The sequence below is a fragment of the Oncorhynchus keta genome, chromosome 1 (assembly GCF_023373465.1).
Source record: "Oncorhynchus keta strain PuntledgeMale-10-30-2019 chromosome 1, Oket_V2, whole genome shotgun sequence".
In the NCBI taxonomy this organism is placed as follows: Eukaryota; Metazoa; Chordata; class Actinopteri; order Salmoniformes; family Salmonidae; genus Oncorhynchus; species Oncorhynchus keta.
The window spans coordinates 31339505-31356762 of NC_068421.1; the positions used below are offsets into that span (position 1 = coordinate 31339505).

Consider the following 17258-nt stretch of genomic DNA (forward strand, 5'->3'; position numbering starts at 1 on the left):
AGTAGGCCCAGGCTACTAAACGACTGAGTGAAGAGCAACATAATCTACTTGTTAAGCCACATAGCATGCGGGGACACTGTGCTAATCAGTGCTAGTAAATGAGCCAGTAAGATGATCAGGAGCAGCACTCACCTCAATTTAGCTAACGTTTCCACAGCCTAATTGTAGCCTAACCAATACCCAAATGGTGTCCCCAAGCTAGTCTCAAAACAGTGCCAAATGTTACTGCTTGAAATGTATTATAACTATTGGATGAATTTGGGAGTTTCAGTAAGCGTTGAGCAACAATTTGATGCCTTCAATTGCATTAGCCTACTTTATTCCAATATTTTTGTCATTCAGTGATATTTATTCCCACAGTTATTCTTTATGGATCCATCTAGTTGTGCTTAAGAAAACAGTGTGAAGGACAATGCGAAGAGATGGGACCATTAAGAACGCAGTGCATGCCAATGCTGCCTCAGCATTACGGCTGCGTTTCATGCTAAGCTGTAGGCAGACCTTTACTGCAATCATGACTAGGTTGGTTTGAAGAAATAAAAGTTTAGGCTTTGATACCGGCAACACCTTTTCAGATATAAACAAAAGGTGTAAAAAGTTGGCGGGATGCTAAAGTTGTTGAGGAAACGTGTCAGTATGAAAGGTGTATTATAAAATAGTCCTGATCAAATAGACCTAGACAATATCCATAACAACTGACTTCATCCAATGTTATGTCAATCTACACAATACCACAACTCATTTCTCCAATCTGGGAGGCAAAGTGTATTTCAGATGGAATCAACGCATTACAATGTACCAGAGGCCACCAAAATAGACTTCCTATGGCAATATTTTTCAACCCCCCCCCCCCCACAGGGGTGCCTGGCTGGCTACTTGTTTTATTTGGCTAGCTACTCTATGTACTTAGAGCGTTGGACTAGTAACCGGAAGGTTGCAAGTTTAAACCCCCAAGCTGACAAGGTACAAATCTGTCTGCCCCTGAACAGGCAGTTAACCCACTGTTCCTAGGCCGTCATTGAAAATAAGAATTTGTTCTTAACTGACTTGCCTAGTTAAATAAAGGTCAAGTAAAATAACGTGTGCAAAACACTGCCTATACTCTATATCACATGTCATGTGTGTTCTAATCTTTCATATTGTTAGTGCGTGTGGAAACTATTCGCCTAGTTTTAGCAGGTTTTTTTTGTTAAAGAAATGATGTTTCTGACCTACTATCGACATCACACCATAACCATCTAGAACAGACTGCCTGCATGGCTTTAACTACATTCTATTCTCTCTATCCAGGGTCTGAACTTTAAGAAATAATAAAAAGTGCTACATGCATTATTTTTTACCCAAGATCCAGTACAGGCTTGTTCCATTGAGACCTGTAACACTATCTATCTGTATCCTATCAGCCACCATCCATTCACCCAGCAGGAGGCTGCAGCAGGAGGCTAGCAGGGTGCCAGTGTTTAAGTGCTTCACATGGGGGTAAAGTACATCAGCGATGCCAGCCTCCCAGTGCCAGTGAAGGCCCAATTAAGGCCAAGGCCCGATGGTCATGGTCATGTTAAGATGTTGAACTACCCCCGCCCATGCTGGTTGGCTAGCTTTTGAATGTAATTGAACCCATGCCTGTGTTGTTATGTTAGGTACTGGCTAAACCCTATCCATGCTGTTAGGCTAGCCACTAGCTTTTGAATGTAATTGAACCCATGCCTGTGTTGTTATGTTAGGTACTGGCTAAACCCTATCCATGCTGTTAGGCTAGCCACTAGCTTTTGAATGTAATTGAACCCATGCCTGTGTTGTTATGTTAGGTACTGGCTAAACCCTATCCATGCTGTTAGGCTAGCCACTAGCTTTTGAATGTAATTGAACCCATGCCTGTGTTATGTTAGGTACTGGCTAAACCCTATCCATGCTGTTAGGCTAGCCACTAGCTTTTGGATATCTGTGTAACTTCCGGCCCATGCTGTTTGACTACTGGCTAAATGTGTTCGAACAAACATAACAGGACTAGAGTTAGCATAGCCAAGACCCACTGGTCCTGTTAAACTGACCCCATGTCCTGCTGTTAGGCTAGCTCCCGGAGAACCGTGTTGTTTGTCTAGCTACCAGCTAACCCTTTAACCATGCTGTTTGTCTACTGGTTAAAATGTGTTTAAGCCAACATAACAGGACCCCCACCGCCATTACACTGCTCACCCAAAGTCCATCCACTCAGACCAAGGTCTCTTCCTTAAAAGGAAAACACTGGTCTCCACTCAACAGTAGTCTCCCAATGACCACCTCAGTAAAAAGTTGACTTTGTGTTATATTGTTTCTTTGTTTCTCGTCAAGTAACCTTTCTCCACCTCTCTCCTCTCCACCTCTCTCCTCCTCTCCACCTCTCTCCTCCCTCCATCTCTCTCCTCCTCCCTCCTCCTCACTCCACCTCTCTCCTCCTCTCTCCACCTCTCTCCACCTCTCTCCACCTCTCCTCCTCTCTCCACCTCTCTCCACCTCTCTCCACCTCTCCCCACCTCTCTCCACCTCTCTCCACCTCTCTCCTCCTCTCTCCACCTCTCTCCTCCTCTCTCCTCCTCTCTCCTCCTCTCTCCTCCCTCCATCTCTCTCCTCCTCACTCCACCTCTCTCCACCTCTCTCCTCCTCTCTCCACCTCTCTCCTCCTCTCTCCTCCCTCCATCTCTCTCCTCCTCTCTCCTCCCTCCACCTCTCTCCTCCTCTCTCCTCCTCTCTCCTCCTCTCTCCTCCCTCCATCTCTCTCCTCCTCTCTCTCCTCCTCCTCTCTCTCCACCTCTCTCCTCCTCTCCACCCTCCTCTCTCCACCCTCTCCTCCTCTCTCCTCCTCTCTCCACCTCTCTCTCCACCTCTCTCCACCTCTCTCGTTCTCTCCACCTCTCTCCACCTCTCTCCACCTCTCTCCACCTCTCTCCACCTCTCTCCTCCCTCCATCTCTCTCCTCCCTCTCCTCCTCACTCCACCTCTCTCCTCCTCTCTCTCCACCTCTCTCCACCTCTCTCCACCTCTCTCCTCCCTCTCCACCTCTCTCCACCTCTCTCCACCTCTCTCCTCCTCTCTCCTCATATCTCTGGGCTAATGCAGATAGTCCACTGCCCTACTACTCTACACACGCACACAGTGCCGTGCTAGTCTGGAGAGATTCAGACAGATGCCCCGTCCCTCCGCAGCAGATAATAAAAAGAAGTGGCGTGCCGTGCTTTGATTGGCCAGTGGCCTTGACTACCTCCCAAATGGCACCTATATAGTGCACTACTTTTGACAAGGCTCCATGGGGTTCTGGTCAAAAGTTGTGCACTATAATGGGAATGGGGTGCCATTTGAGAGTTACTGCCGTACTGATGTGGTCTGCTGTGTTCAGGGACAAAGTTCAGTCTCATCTGGCCATTATTACTGTGGGGAAAAGTCTGTTTACTGTAAACTGTTTACAGAGGTCTGTCACTATCTCTGAACATGCAGGGTAAACACAGGAACACACTCCCACTCCTAATGGCTCGTAAACACTGGCCCGGGGAATACACACACACTCAAAAAAAGACCACCGGACACACACTCGCCCACACCCTCAGACGCTTGCAAACACACACGAATACTCACAGACAATTCACAAACAAATTCACACTCACCCGTAAAAAGTCATATCCAGACATATGATGTTCTTCTCAAACAAAGTAATTGTGCTGCAGTATACCTTATCCATAAACCCACAAGGTTTAATTGGCATTGGAACAAAGTTGATCAAACGTGATTTTATATGACTGATCCTGTAGGGCATATCTGACTCCTTGAACAACCTAAGCAAAGTTAAGATTCCCTTTTTTGTCTTCTCTTTATCCCATTACACTCATATCCGCATACTGGTTGAAAACGGCAGCTTTGGGCTCTGATAAGTGCCTTCATTTAGAACGCAGTGGCTGTTCAGTAACATGCTATAAATGACATCCGCGCTCAGGGTATCCGCTTCACAGCTCTGAATGGGTTTTGACTCACACTGTTTTGTCTGAGTGAGGGACATGTGGTAGATTAAGAAGACTCAAAGAATCTTGAGACATTGAGAATTATAATAAATACCAGTTTGATGTCATACGAGTAAGCCAAACGTGCACTTTACATTTCCATATTATGAAACTCATGTCAAATACAGTGTCAATGTTTATGGTCACTATTTGTGATGTACTTACTGTAGAGTTCCATTATGACATGGCGTAACACCCTGGGTTGTTCTCAACAGAATGAGCCCATGTTTTGTCCTTTGTGAAGGTCATTTGCCATGGAACACGCATCTGAATGTACTCATGACTACTTTCTATGGTCACCAGAATTACAATATGAATTGCCCTGTGAAAGCCTAACACTGTAAGATCGTATTTTATAACTTTTCTAGTCATGTTGGCAATATAGCAAGCTTTCAAATGATGCCCACCTCAACCAGATTGTGATTTAAAATGGTCCGTTTTGGGATTGCGTAAACAACAACAGTAATTGTGTGATTGCAGGGTTGTGTTCCAAACAACTACAAGTGTGCTTGCTGTAGTTCCTCAACGTCACAGCAAGGAGAGCTTAAAAAAACACCTAACACGGAACCCAAACCGCACGTGCGCCATCGTGCATACATTTATTTTGTCTCCCCACTCCAAATGCGATCACGACACGCAGGTTAAAATATCAAAACAAACTCTGAACCAATGACATTAATTTGGGGACAGGTCGAAAAGTATTAAACATTTATGGCAATTAAGCTTGCACTTGCTAGCTAATTTGTCCTGGGATATACATTTCATTTAAGTCATTTAGCAGACGCTCTTATCCAGAGCGACTTACAAATTGGTGCATTCACCTTATGACATCCAGTGGAACAGCCACTTTACAATAGTGCATCTAAATCTTTTAGGGGGGTGAGAACGATTACTTATCCTATCCTAGGTATTCCTTAAAGAGGTGGGGTTTCAGGTGTCTCCGGAAGGTGGTGATTGACTCCGCTGTCCTGGCGTCGTGAGGGAGTTTGTTCCACCATTGGGGGGCCAGAGCAGCGAACAGTTTTGACTGGGCTGAGCGGGAACTGTACTTCCTCAGTGGTAGGGAGGCGAGCAGGCCAGAGGTGGATGAACGCAGTGCCCTTGTTTGGGTGTAGGGCCTGATCAGAGCCTGGAGGTACTGAGGTGCCGTTCCCCTCACAGCTCCGTAGGCAAGCACCATGGTCTTGTAGCGGATGCGAGCTTCAACTGGAAGCCAGTGGAGAGAGCGGAGGAGCGGGGTGACGTGAGAGAACTTGGGAAGGTTGAACACCAGACGGGCTGCGGCGTTCTGGATGAGTTGTAGGGGTTTAATGGCACAGGCAGGGAGCCCAGCCAACAGCGAGTTGCAGTAATCCAGACGGGAGATGACAAGTGCCTGGATTAGGACCTGCGCCGCTTCCTGTGTGAGGCAGGGTCGTACTCTGCGGATGTTGTAGTGCATGAACCTACAGGAACGGGCCACCGCCTTGATGTTAGTTGAGAACGACAGGGTGTTGTCCAGGATCACGCCAAGGTTCTTAGCGCTCTGGGAGGAGGACACAATGGAGTTGTCAACCGTGATGGCGAGATCATGGAACGGGCAGTCCTTCCCCGGGAGGAAGAGCAGCTCCGTCTTGCCGAGGTTCAGCTTGAGGTGGTGATCCGTCATCCACACTGATATGTCTGCCAGACATGCAGAGATGCGATTCGCCACCTGGTCATCAGAAGGGGGAAAGGAGAAGATTAATTGTGTGTCGTCTGCATAGCAATGATAGGAGAGACCATGTGAGGTTATGACAAAGCCAAGTGACTTGGTGTATAGCGAGAATAGGAGAGGGCCTAGAACAGAGCCCTGGGGGACACCAGTGGTGAGAGCGCGTGGTGAGGAGACAGATTCTCGCCACGCCACCTGGTAGGAGCGACCTGTCAGGTAGGACGCAATCCAAGCGTGGGCCGCGCCGGAGATGCCCAACTCGGAGAGGGTGGAGAGGAGGATCTGATGGTTCACAGTATCGAAGGCAGCCGATAGGTCTAGAAGGATGAGAGCAGAGGAGAGAGAGTTAGCTTTAGCAGTGCGGAGCGCCTCCGTGATGCAGAGAAGAGCAGTCTCAGTTGAATGACTAGTCTTGAAACCTGACTGATTTGGATCAAGAAGGTCATTCTGAGAGAGATAGCGGTAGAGCTGGCCAAGGACGGCACGTTCAAGAGTTTTGGAGAGAAAAGAAAGAAGGGATACTGGTCTGTAGTTGTTGACATCGGAGGGATCGAGTGTAGGTTTTTTCAGAAGGGGTGCAACTCTCGCTCTCTTGAGGACGGAAGGGATGTAGCCAGCGGTCAGGGATGAGTTGATGAGCGAGGTGAGGTAAGGGAGAAGGTCTCCGGAAATGGTCTGGAGAAGAGAGGAGAGGATAAGGTCAAGCGGGCAGGTTGTTGGGCGGCCGGCCGTCACAAGACGCAAGATTTCATCTGGAGAGAGAGGGGAGAAAGAGGTCAGAGCACAGGGTAGGGCAGTGTGAGCAGAACCAGCGGTGTCGTTTGACTTAGCAAACGAGGATCGGATGTCGTCGACCTTCTTTTCAAAATGGTTGACGAAGTCATCTGCAGAGAGGGAGGAGGGGGGAGGGGAGGAGGATTCAGGAGGGAGGAGAAGGTTGCAAATAGCTTCCTAGGGTTAGAGGCAGATGCTTGGAATTTAGAGTGGTAGAAAGTGGCTTTAGCAGCAGAGACAGAGGAGGAAAATGTAGAGAGGAGGGAGTGAAAGGATGCCAGGTCCGCAGGGAGGCGAGTTTTCCTCCATTTCCTCTCGGCTACCCGGAGCCCTGTTCTGTGAGCTCGCAATGAGTCGTCGAGCCACGGAGCGGGAGGGAGGACCGAGCCGGCCTGGAGGATAGGGGACATAGAGAGTCAAAGGATGCAGAAAGGGAGGAGAGGAGGGTTGAGGAGGCAGAATCAGGAGATAGGTTGGAGAAGGTTTGAGCAGAGGGAAGAGATGATAGGATGGAAGAGGAGAGAGTAGCGGGGGAGAGAGAGCGAAGGTTGGGACGGCGCGATACCATCCGAGTAGGGACCGTGTGGGAAGTGTTGGATGAGAGCGAGAGGGAAAAGGATACAAGGTAGTGGTCGGAGACTTGGAGGGGAGTTGCAATGGGGTTAGTGGAAGAACAGCATCTAGTAAAGATGAGGTCGAGCGTATTGCCTGCCTTGTGAGTAGGGGGGGAAGGTGAGAGGGTGAGGTCAAAAGAGGAGAGGAGTGGAAAGAAGGAGGCAGAGAGGAATGAGTCAAAGGTAGACGTGGGGAGGTTAAAGTCGCCCAGAACTGTGAGAGGTGAGCCGTCCTCAGGAAAGGAGCTTATCAAGCTCATTGATGAACTCTCCGAGGGAACCTGGAGGGCGATAAATGATAAGGATGTTAAGCTTGAAAGGGCTGGTAACTGTGACAGCATGGAATTCAAAGGAGGCGATAGACAGATGGGTAAGGGGAGAAAGAGAGAATGACCACTTGGGAGAGATGAGGATCCCGGTGCCACCACCCCGCTGACCAGAAGCTCTCGGGGTGTGCGAGAACACGTGGGCGGACGAGGAGAGAGCAGTAGGAGTAGCAGTGTTATCTGTGGTGATCCATGTTTTCGTCAGTGCCAAGAAGTCGAGGGACTGGAGGGAGGCATAGGCTGAGATGAACTCTGCCTTGTTGGCCGCAGATCGGCAGTTCCAGTGGCTACGGAAGACCTGGAACTCCACGTGGGTCGTGCGCGCTGGGACCACCAGATTAGGTGGCCGCGACCCACGCGGTGTGGAGCGTTTGTATGGTCTGTGCAGAGAGGAGAGAACAGGGATAGACAGACACATAGTTGACAGGCTACAGAAAAGGCTACGCTAATGCAAGGAGATTGGAATGACAAGTGGACTACACGTCTCGAATGTTCAGAAAGTTAAGCTTACGTAGCAAGAATCTTATTGACTAAAATGATTAAAATGATACAGTACTGCTGAAGTAGGCTAGCTGGCAGTGGCTGCGTTGTTGACACTACACTAATCAAGTCGTTCCGTTGAGTGTAATAGTTTCAACAGTGCTACTATTCGGGGCCAGCTGGCTAGCTAGCAGTGTTGATTACGTTACGTTGCGTTAAAAGAACGACAATAGCTGGCTAGCTAACCTAGAAAATCGCTCTAGACTACACAATTATCTTTGATACAAGGACGGCTATGTAGCTAGCTATGTAGCTAGCTACGATCAAGCAAATCAAACCGTTGTGCTGTAATGAAATGAAATGAAAATGTGATACTACCTGTGGAGCGAAGCGGAATGCGACCGGGTTGTTGTTGGCTAGCTGTTAGCTGTTAGCTGTTAGCTAGCTAGCAGTGTCTCCTACGTTAAGGACGACAAATAGCTGGCTAGCTAACCTCGGTAAATTAAGATAATCACTCTAAGACTACACACTCTAAACTACACAATTATCTTGGATACGAAGACAGCAAAGACAACTATGTAGCTAGCTAACACTACACTAATCAAGTCGTTCAGTTGAGTGTAATAGTACCTACGGTGCTGCTATACGGTGGACGTTAGCTATGTGGCTAGCTACAGTAGACTACGTTAGGACGACGAAATACGATAATTACGCAATTATTTTTGATACAAAGACGGCTATGTAGCTAGCTAAGAAGAAATGGCTAAGATTAGACAAATCAAACCGTTGTACTATAATGAAATGTAATAAAAAGTAATACTACCTGCGGACCGAAGTGCGAATGCGACCGCTCGCTCCAACCCGGAAGTTGGAGCAACATTAGGTTGTTATTTTACCTGAAATGCACAAGGTCCTCTACTCTGACAATTAATCCACACATAAAAACGGTCAACCGAATAGTTTCTAGTCATCTCTCCTCCTTCCAGGCTTTATAATTGTTTAACTTATATGGTGATTGGCATCTAAACCTTCATAGTATTACCACGACAACTGGCAACAGTTCGTCTTTCAATCACCCACGTGGGTATAACCAATGAGGAGATGGCACGTGGGTACCTGCTTCTATAAACCTTTGAGGAGATGGGAGAGGCAGGACTTGCAGCGCGATCTGCGTCAAAAATAGGCATGACTTCTATTTTAGCCCTTGGCAACGCAGACGCTCGCGAGCAGTGTGGGTGCAATAATTGAATAACACAGATTCCTACATTTCAGACTCCACGCAACGCGAGGGGTGTATTCAGGGTATTATAGTTGACTTTTCTTTCAGTCAGAAAAATACATTGAAATGACTTAGGAACTGTGACCACTTGGAGACACCAGTTAGTCCTCTCACTCAAACCCTTGTCATTGTTTTATGTTGCACGTACCCCATATTTTCCAGGAATATTCTTATCATGTTACTCAATGTAGCACTAGTATTTTTGTTACGAACAAATACGGAGAAAAGCACACAATCTGCAGTGTAATGTTTGGATTCTTGTGTCAGGTGAACTGTTGTCCTCAACCTTGGTCTAATCATTTTCCCATAATCTTTAAACTCTTACCTTTAGTTTAAATTGCTACCATGCTTATGCATATGCTTTTCATATTTCTTCTGGAAGAAACATTTCAATTTAGCCGTGTCCATATAGGCCAATTACCGAGAGTGTAAAGGGTTAAGATATATATATAAAAATTGAAATGTCTTGTTCCAATGTCTGAATAGCAGACCATGATTTATCGTCAGTACTTGGTATTACTTATTCATACTCTTTCCTTAAAAGAAAGAGAAGGAAAAAAGTTGATTAATAGCTAAAAGGAAAAGTATGCTAGTACGCTTCCTCTGCCAAACGTATGGTACAACACACACTGAGACAAGCACACACACATACGTCCTCTACCAAACGTATGGTACAACACACACTGAGACAAGCACACACACATACGTCCTCTGCCAAACGTATGGTACAACACACACTGAGACAAGCACACACACATACGTCCTCTGCCAAACGTATGGTACAACACACACTGAGACAAGCACACACACATACGTCCTCTACCAAACGTATGGTACAACACACACTGAGACAAGCACACACACATACGTCCTCTACCAAACGTATGGTACAACACACACTGAGACAAGCACACACACATACGCACACACACACCCTCTACCAAACGTACAACACACCTCTACCAAACGTATGGTACAACACACACTGAGACAAGCACACACACACGCCCTCTACCAAACGTATGGTACAACACACACTCATACCAAACGTATGGTACAACACACACTGAGACAAGCACACACACATACGTCCTCTACCAAACGTATGGTACAACACACACTGAGACAAGCACACACACATACGTCCTCTACCAAACGTATGGTACAACACACACTGAGACAAGCACACACACATACGTCCTCTACCAAACGTATGGTACAACACACACTGAGACAAGCACACACACATACGTCCTCTACCAAACGTATGGTACAACACACACTGGTACCAAACATGGTACACACACTGAGACAAGCACACACACATACGTCCTCTACCAAACGTATGGTATAACACACACTGAGACAAGCACACACATGAGACGTCCTCTACCAAACGTATGGTACAACACACACTGAGACAAGCACACACACAGCACACACACATACGTCCTCTACCAAACGTATGGTCTACCAACGCCCTCTACCGTGTGGTACAAACACACACTGAGACAAGCACACACACACGTCCTCTACCAAACGTATGGTATAACACACACTCTACCAAACGTATGGTACAACACACACTGAGACAAGCACACACACATACGTCCTCTACCAAACGTGTGGTACAACACACACTGAGACAAGCACACACACATACGTCCTCTACCAAACGTATGGTACAACACACACTGAGACAAGCACACACACATACGTCCTCTGCCAAACGTATGGTACAACACACACTGAGACAAGCACACACACATACGTCCTCTACCAAACGTATGGTACTGCACTTTACAAGAATGGTCTGAGTTGTTGAGGCAGGTCCCAGGTTTCAGATCAATTCTAACACGGACAGTTTGCTTCCTGCTTTATGTGTCTTGTACGCTTAAACAGACAGGTCAAAAATGTAAGTTGAAAAGTGTCTGACTGGCTAATAATGGTTTTTCCATCTATCTCTTCTTTGTGTATCTCTCCCTCCCCCATGAAGACCTTACCTCTTTGGGGCAGGATGTTTTGCCATTAAAACTCCATGGTGAGTTTCCCTCCTCACTACCTACCTACCAGCATGCTCTGTTGTTGCTCTGTCCTGGCTCAAGACAACATCAAATGGCACCCTATTCTTTATTTAGTGCACTACTTCTGGCCACATGGGCCCTGAACAGAAGAATTGTACTTAATAGACAATGAGGTGCCATTTGGGATGCAGTCAGCGACATCCCATCTTTTCATTCTGTCTGAGTATAATGAGTGTATTTTCAACACGTTCTGTCAGTTTGTCCAGTCCTCATCCCTGAGGAAAACACCATGAAAGTTCTTCTCTTTTTTTTGACACTCCCCCCCCCCACTTTTAGTTCTGCAAAGTGTTTGATTTTCTTTCCTTGAAGTGGATTTGAGTGATCACAAGATCATCACAAGATGATCGTATCAATCTGACGTCAAGATTCACACCAAACAACAATTTAATTCCACATAAGCTGTCTATGGAATTGGGATACTGTTTTGATTTCTGGATCACTTTTTATGGAGGGGTAAACTCACAAACCCAGAAGTATTTTGTAACATCACTGGAACCTTCTTGTCTGGCTCCTTGTGGTCTATTTAAACCCACCACTTCTTCATGACGGTGACCGAGCTCACTCTCTCTCGCTCACTCTTGTCTCGCTCGCTCGCTCCCTCTCTCTCTCGCTCACTCTGTCTCGCTCGATCACTCCTTGTCTCTCTCGCTCCCTCTGTCTGTCTGTCTCGCTCGCTCGCTCCCTCTCTCTCTCGCTCCCTCTGTCTCGCTCCATTGCTCCCCCTCTCTCTCGCTCCCTCTGTCTCGCTCAATCGCTCCTACTCTCCCCCCCTCAAATCAAATGTATTTATAAAGCCCTTCGTACATCAGCTGATATCTCAAAGTGCTGTACAGAAACCCAGCCTAAAACCCCAAACAGCAAGCAATGCAGGTGTAGAAGCACGGTGGCTAGGAAAAACTCCCTAGAAAGGCCAAAACCTAGGAAGAAACCTAGAGAGGAACCAGGCTATGAAGGGTGGCCAGTCCTCTTCTGGTTGTGCCGGTGGAGATTACAACAGAACATGGCCAAGATGTTCAAATGTTCATAAATGACCAGCATGGTCAAATAATAATAATCACAGTAGTTGTAGAGGGTGCAGCAAGTCAGCACCTCAGGAGTAAATGTCAGTTGGCTTTTCATAGCCGATCATTAAGAGTATCTCTACCACTGCTGTCTCGAGAGAGTTGGAAACAGCAGGTCTGGGACAGGTAGCACGTCCGGTGAACAGGTCAGAATTCGCTCGCTCGCTACCCCTACCTCGCCCCCCCCCTGTCTCGCTTGCTCGTTCGTTTCCCTTTCTCCCTTTCTCCCTCTCTCTGGCTCTCTCCCTCTCTCTGGCTCCCTCCCTCTCTCTGGCTCCCTCCCTCTCTCTGGCTCCCTCCCTCTCTCTGGCTCCCTCCCTCTCTCTGGCTCCCTCCCTCTCTCTGGCTCCCTCCCTCTCTCTGGCTCCCTCCCTCTCTCTGGCTCCCTCCCTCTCTCTGGCTCCCTCCCTCTCTCTGGCTCCCTCCCTCTCTGGCTCCCTCCCTCTCTCTGGCTCTCTCCCTCTCTCTGGCTCTCTCTCTCACCCTCTCTCTGGCTCTCTCCCTCTCTCTCTGGCTCCCTCCCTCTCTGGCTCCCTCCCTCTGGCTCCCTCCCTCTCTGGCTCCCTCCCTCTCTGGCTCCCTCCCTCTCTGGCTCCCTCCCTCTCTCTGGCTCCCTCCCTCTCTCTGGCTCCCTCCCTCTCTCTGGCTCCCTCCCTCTCTCCCTCCCTCCCTCTCTGGCTCCCTCCCTCTCTCTGGCTCTCTCCCTCTCTCTGGCTCTCTCCCTCTCTCCCTCTCTCTCTGTCTCCCTCTCTCTCTGGCTCCCTCCTCTCTGGCTCCCTCCCTCTCTGGCTCCCTCCCTCTCTGGCTCCCTCCCTCTCTCTGGCTCCCTCCCTCTCTCTGGCTCCCTCCCTCTCTCTGGCTCCCTCCCTCTCTGGCTCCCTCCCTCTCTCTGGCTCTCTCCCTCTCTCTGGCTCTCTCCCTCTCACCCTCTCTATGGCTCCCTCCCTCTCTCTCTGGCTCCCTCCTTCTGTCTCGCTCCCTCCTTCTGTCTCGCTCTCTCCCTATCTCGCTCTCTCCCTATCTCGCTCTCTCCCTATCTCGCTCTCTCCCTATCTCGCTCTCTCCCTATCTCGCTCTCTCCCTATCTCGCTCTCTCCCTATCTCGCTCTCTCCCTATCTCGCTCTCTCCCTATCTCGCTCTCTCCCTCTGTCTCGCTCTCTCCCTCTGTCTCGACCCCTCCCTCTGTCTCGACCCCTCCCTCTGTCTCGACCCCTCCCTCTGTCTCGACCCCTCCCTCTGTCTCGACCCCTCCCTCTGTCTCGACCCCTCCCTCTGTCTCGACCCCTCCCTCTGTCTCGACCCCTCCCTCTGTCTCGACCCCTCCCTCTGTCTCGACCCCTCCCTCTGTCTCGCCCCCTCCCTCTGTCTCGACCCCTCCCTCTGTCTCGACCCCTCCCTCTGTCTCGACCCCTCCCTCTGTCTCGACCCCTCCCTCTGTCTCGACCCCTCCCTCTGTCTCGACCCCTCCCTCTGTCTCGACCCCTCCCTCTGCCTCGACCCCTCCCTCTGCCTCGACCCCTCCCTCTGCCTCGACCTCTCCCTCTGCCTCGACCTCTCCCTCTGCCTCGACCTCTCCCTCTGCCTCGACCTCTCCCTCTGCCTCGACCTCTCCCTCTGCCTCGACCTCTCCCTCTGCCTCGACCTCTCCCTCTGCCTCGACCTCTCCCTCTGCCTCGACCTCTCCTCTGCCTCGACCTCTCCCTCTGCCTCGACCTCTCCCTCTTGCCTCGACCTCTCCCTCTTGCCTCGACCTCTCCCTCTGCCTCGACCTCTGCCTCGACCTCTCCCTCTGCCTCGACCCCTCCCTCCGTCTCGCTCGCTCCCTCTCTGGCTGGCTCGCTCCCTCCGTCTCACTGGCTCGCTCCCTCCGTCTCGCTGGCTCGCTCCCTCCGTCTCGCTGGCTCGCTCCCTCCGTCTCGCTGGCTCGCCGCCTCCCTGCCTCGCTCGCCCCCTCCCTGCCTCGCTCGCGCCCTCCCTGCCTCGCTCGCGCCCTCCCTGTCTCGCTCGCGCCCTCCCTGTCTCGCTCGCGCCCTCCCTGTCTCGCTCGCGCCCTCCCTGTCTCGCTCGCGCCCTCCCTGTCTCGCTCGCGCCCTCCCTGTCTCGCTCGCGCCCTCCCTGTCTCGCTCGCGCCCTCCCTGTCTCGCTCGCTCCCTCCCTGTCTCGCTCGCTCCCTCCCTGTCTCGCTCGCGCCCCTCCCTGTCTCGCTCGCGCCCTCCCTGTCTCGCTCGCGCCCTCCCTGTCTCGCTCGCGCCCTCCCTGTCTCGCTCGCGCCCTCCCTGTCTCGCTCGCGCCCTCCCTGTCTCGCTCGCGCCCTCCCTGTCTCGCTCGCGCCCTCCCTGTCTCGCTCGCGCCCTCCCTGTCTCGCTCGCTCCCTCCCCCTGTCTCGCTCGCTCGCTCCCTCCCTGTCTCGCTCGTTCGCTCCCTCCCTCCCTGTCACGCTCCCTACCTCCCTGTCTCGCTCCCTACCTCCCTGTCTCGCTACCTCCCTCCCTCCCTGTCTCGCTACCTCCCTCCCTCCCTCCCTGGCTACCTCCCTCCCTGTCTCGCTACCTCCCTCCCTCCCTGTCTCGCTCCCTCCCTCCCTCCCTGTCTCGCTCCCTCCCTCCCTCCCTGTCTCGCTACCTCCCTCCCTCCCTGTCTCACTACCTCCCTCCCTCCCTGTCTCGCTCCCTCCCTCCCTCCCTGTCTCGCTCCCTACCTCCCTCCCTGTCTCGCTCCCTCCCTCCCTGTCTCGCTACCTCCCTCCCTCCCTGTCTCGCTACCTCCCTCCCTCCCTCCCTGTCTCGCTCCCTCCTCCCTCCCTCCCTGTCTCCCTCCCTCCCTCCCTCCTCCCTCCCTACCTCCCTCCCTCCCTCCTGTCTCCCTCCCTCCCTCCCTGTCTCGCTACCTCCCTCCCTCCCTCCCTGTCTCGCTCCCCTCCCTGTCTCCCTCCCTCCCTGTCTCCCTCCCTCCCTCCCTCCCTCCCTCCCTCCCTCCCTCCCTCCCTCCCTCCCTCCCTCCCTCCCTCCCTCCCTCCCTCCCTCCCTCCCTCCCCTCCCTCCCTCCCTCCCTGTCTCGCTCCCTCCCTCCCTCCCTGTCTCGCTACCTCCCTCCCTCCCTGTCTCGCTACCTCCCCCCTCCCTGTCTCGCTACCTCCCTCCCTCCCTGTCTCGCTACCTCCCTGTCTCCCTCCCTCCCTGTCTCGCTACCTCCCCTCCCTCCCTCTCCCTGTCTCGCTACCTCCCTCCCTCCCTCCCTCCCTGTCTCGCTACCTCCCTCCTCCCTCCCTCCCTCTCCCTCCCTCCTACCTCCCTCCCTCCCTGTCCCCTCCCTCCCTGTCTCGCTACCTCCCTCCCTCCCTCCCTCCCTCGCTACCTCCCTCCCTCCCCTCGCTACCTCCCTCCCCTCCTACCTCCCTCCCCTGTCTCCCTCCCTCCCTCCCTCCTGTCTCGCTCCCTCCCTCCCTCCCTGTCTCGCTACCTCCCTGTCTCGCTACCTCCCTCCCTCCCTGTCTCGCTACCTCCCTCCCTCCCTGTCTCGCTCCCTCCCTCCCTCCCTGTCTCGCTCCCTCCCTCCCTCCCTGTCTCGCTACCTCCCTCCCTCCCTGTCTCGCTCCCGCCCTCCCTGTCTCGCTCGCGCCCTCCCTGCCTCGCTCGCGCCCTCCCTGCCTCGCTCGCGCCCTCCCTGCCTCGCTCGCGCCCTCCCTGCCTCGCTCGCGCCCTCCCTGTCTCGCTCGCGCCCTCCCTGTCTCGCTCGCGCCCTCCCTGTCTCGCTCGCGCCCTCCCTGTCTCGCTCGCGCCCTCCCTGTCTCGCTCGCGCCCTCCCTGTCTCGCTCGCGCCCTCCCTGTCTCGCTCGCGCCCTCCCTGTCTCGCTCGCTCCCCTCCCTGTCTCGCTCGCTCCCTCCCCTCGCTGCCTCCCTCCCTCCCTCCCTCCCTGCTACCTCCCTCCCTGTCTCGCTACCTCCCTCCTCTCCCTGTCTCGCTACCTCCCTCCCTCCCTGTCTCGCTCCCTCCCTCCCTCCCTGTCTCGCTCCCTCCCTCCCTACCTCCCTGTCTCGCTCCCTCCCTCCCTCCCTCCCTCCCTCCCTCCCTCCCTCCCTCCCTCCCTCCCTCCCTCCCTCCCTCCCTCCCTCCCTCCCTGTCTCCCTACCTCCCTCCCTCCCTCCCTGTCTCCCTACCTCCCTCCCTGTCTCCCTACCTCCCTGTCTCCCTACCTCCCTCCCTGTCTCCCTACCTCCATGTCTCGCTCACTCTCTTGCTGTTTATTTATTTCTCACACACTCAATTCTCTTTTTTTGCTGTTCACATTAAACCACAGACACGGTTTATTTAAGAATAATGCCTTTGTGTTGATCTCATGTTGTTCCTATTTGTGGTTTTATCACCCTTTGTTATTTCTTGGCAATATTGTTGAACAATCAGATGTGCGTGTGCATGTGTGAGTCCTAAATGGCACACAGCCTGTCCGTTGTGAACAGGCCTCATGTGGCTTTAGCCATCCGTCTGTTTGGCGCCTTTTCTCTTTACATCAATTATATGATGTAATTGGTTAATGTCATAAGTGTCATGTAATGAGGGATTTGACTTCCTTTCTGGGAAAACAACATAGTGCTTATGTGTGAACTTAGAGGAAAGCATTGTTGTCGACTTGCAATATGTCTGTTGATTTGTTATAGGCTTATAATAATTTCCTTGATCCTGGAACATTTTGCAATAAGAGGTGGATTGTATAGTCATGAAAAAGCAGTGTTATTTTGTATGTACAGATATTTCACTATTCATGCTTCATTCTGTTTCGAATTTATCTAATTTACCTCAGTTGTGATGAAAGATATTACATTTGATACAGCATTTTGTCATAGCCAATTTTCCTCAATGTAAATTACACAGCCGCATGCAGGCCTATATGTTTAATATGACGTTTTTGTGTCCACGCCGC

The 17258-nt window shown here is 51.7% G+C and overlaps 1 protein-coding gene across 50 annotated transcripts in view; it reads left to right on the forward strand.

The window, feature by feature from the left end:
- LOC118373607 (BCAS3 microtubule associated cell migration factor-like) overlaps positions 1-17258 on the forward strand; it is a 222985-nt gene that overhangs the window by 101743 nt on the left and 103984 nt on the right. For 49 of the 50 annotated variants that reach the window (XR_008139533.1, XM_052521480.1, XM_052521501.1 and 46 more), the window contains exon 17: positions 11191-11235. The exons of the other annotated variant lie outside the window; for it this stretch is intronic. Coding sequence is in view for 48 of the 49 variants with exons in the window: in XM_052521480.1 (XP_052377440.1) it covers positions 11191-11235 (45 nt within the window). In the remaining variant the exon portion in view is untranslated. The remainder of the gene's footprint in view (positions 1-11190; positions 11236-17258) is intronic. 50 annotated transcript variants of the gene reach the window in all.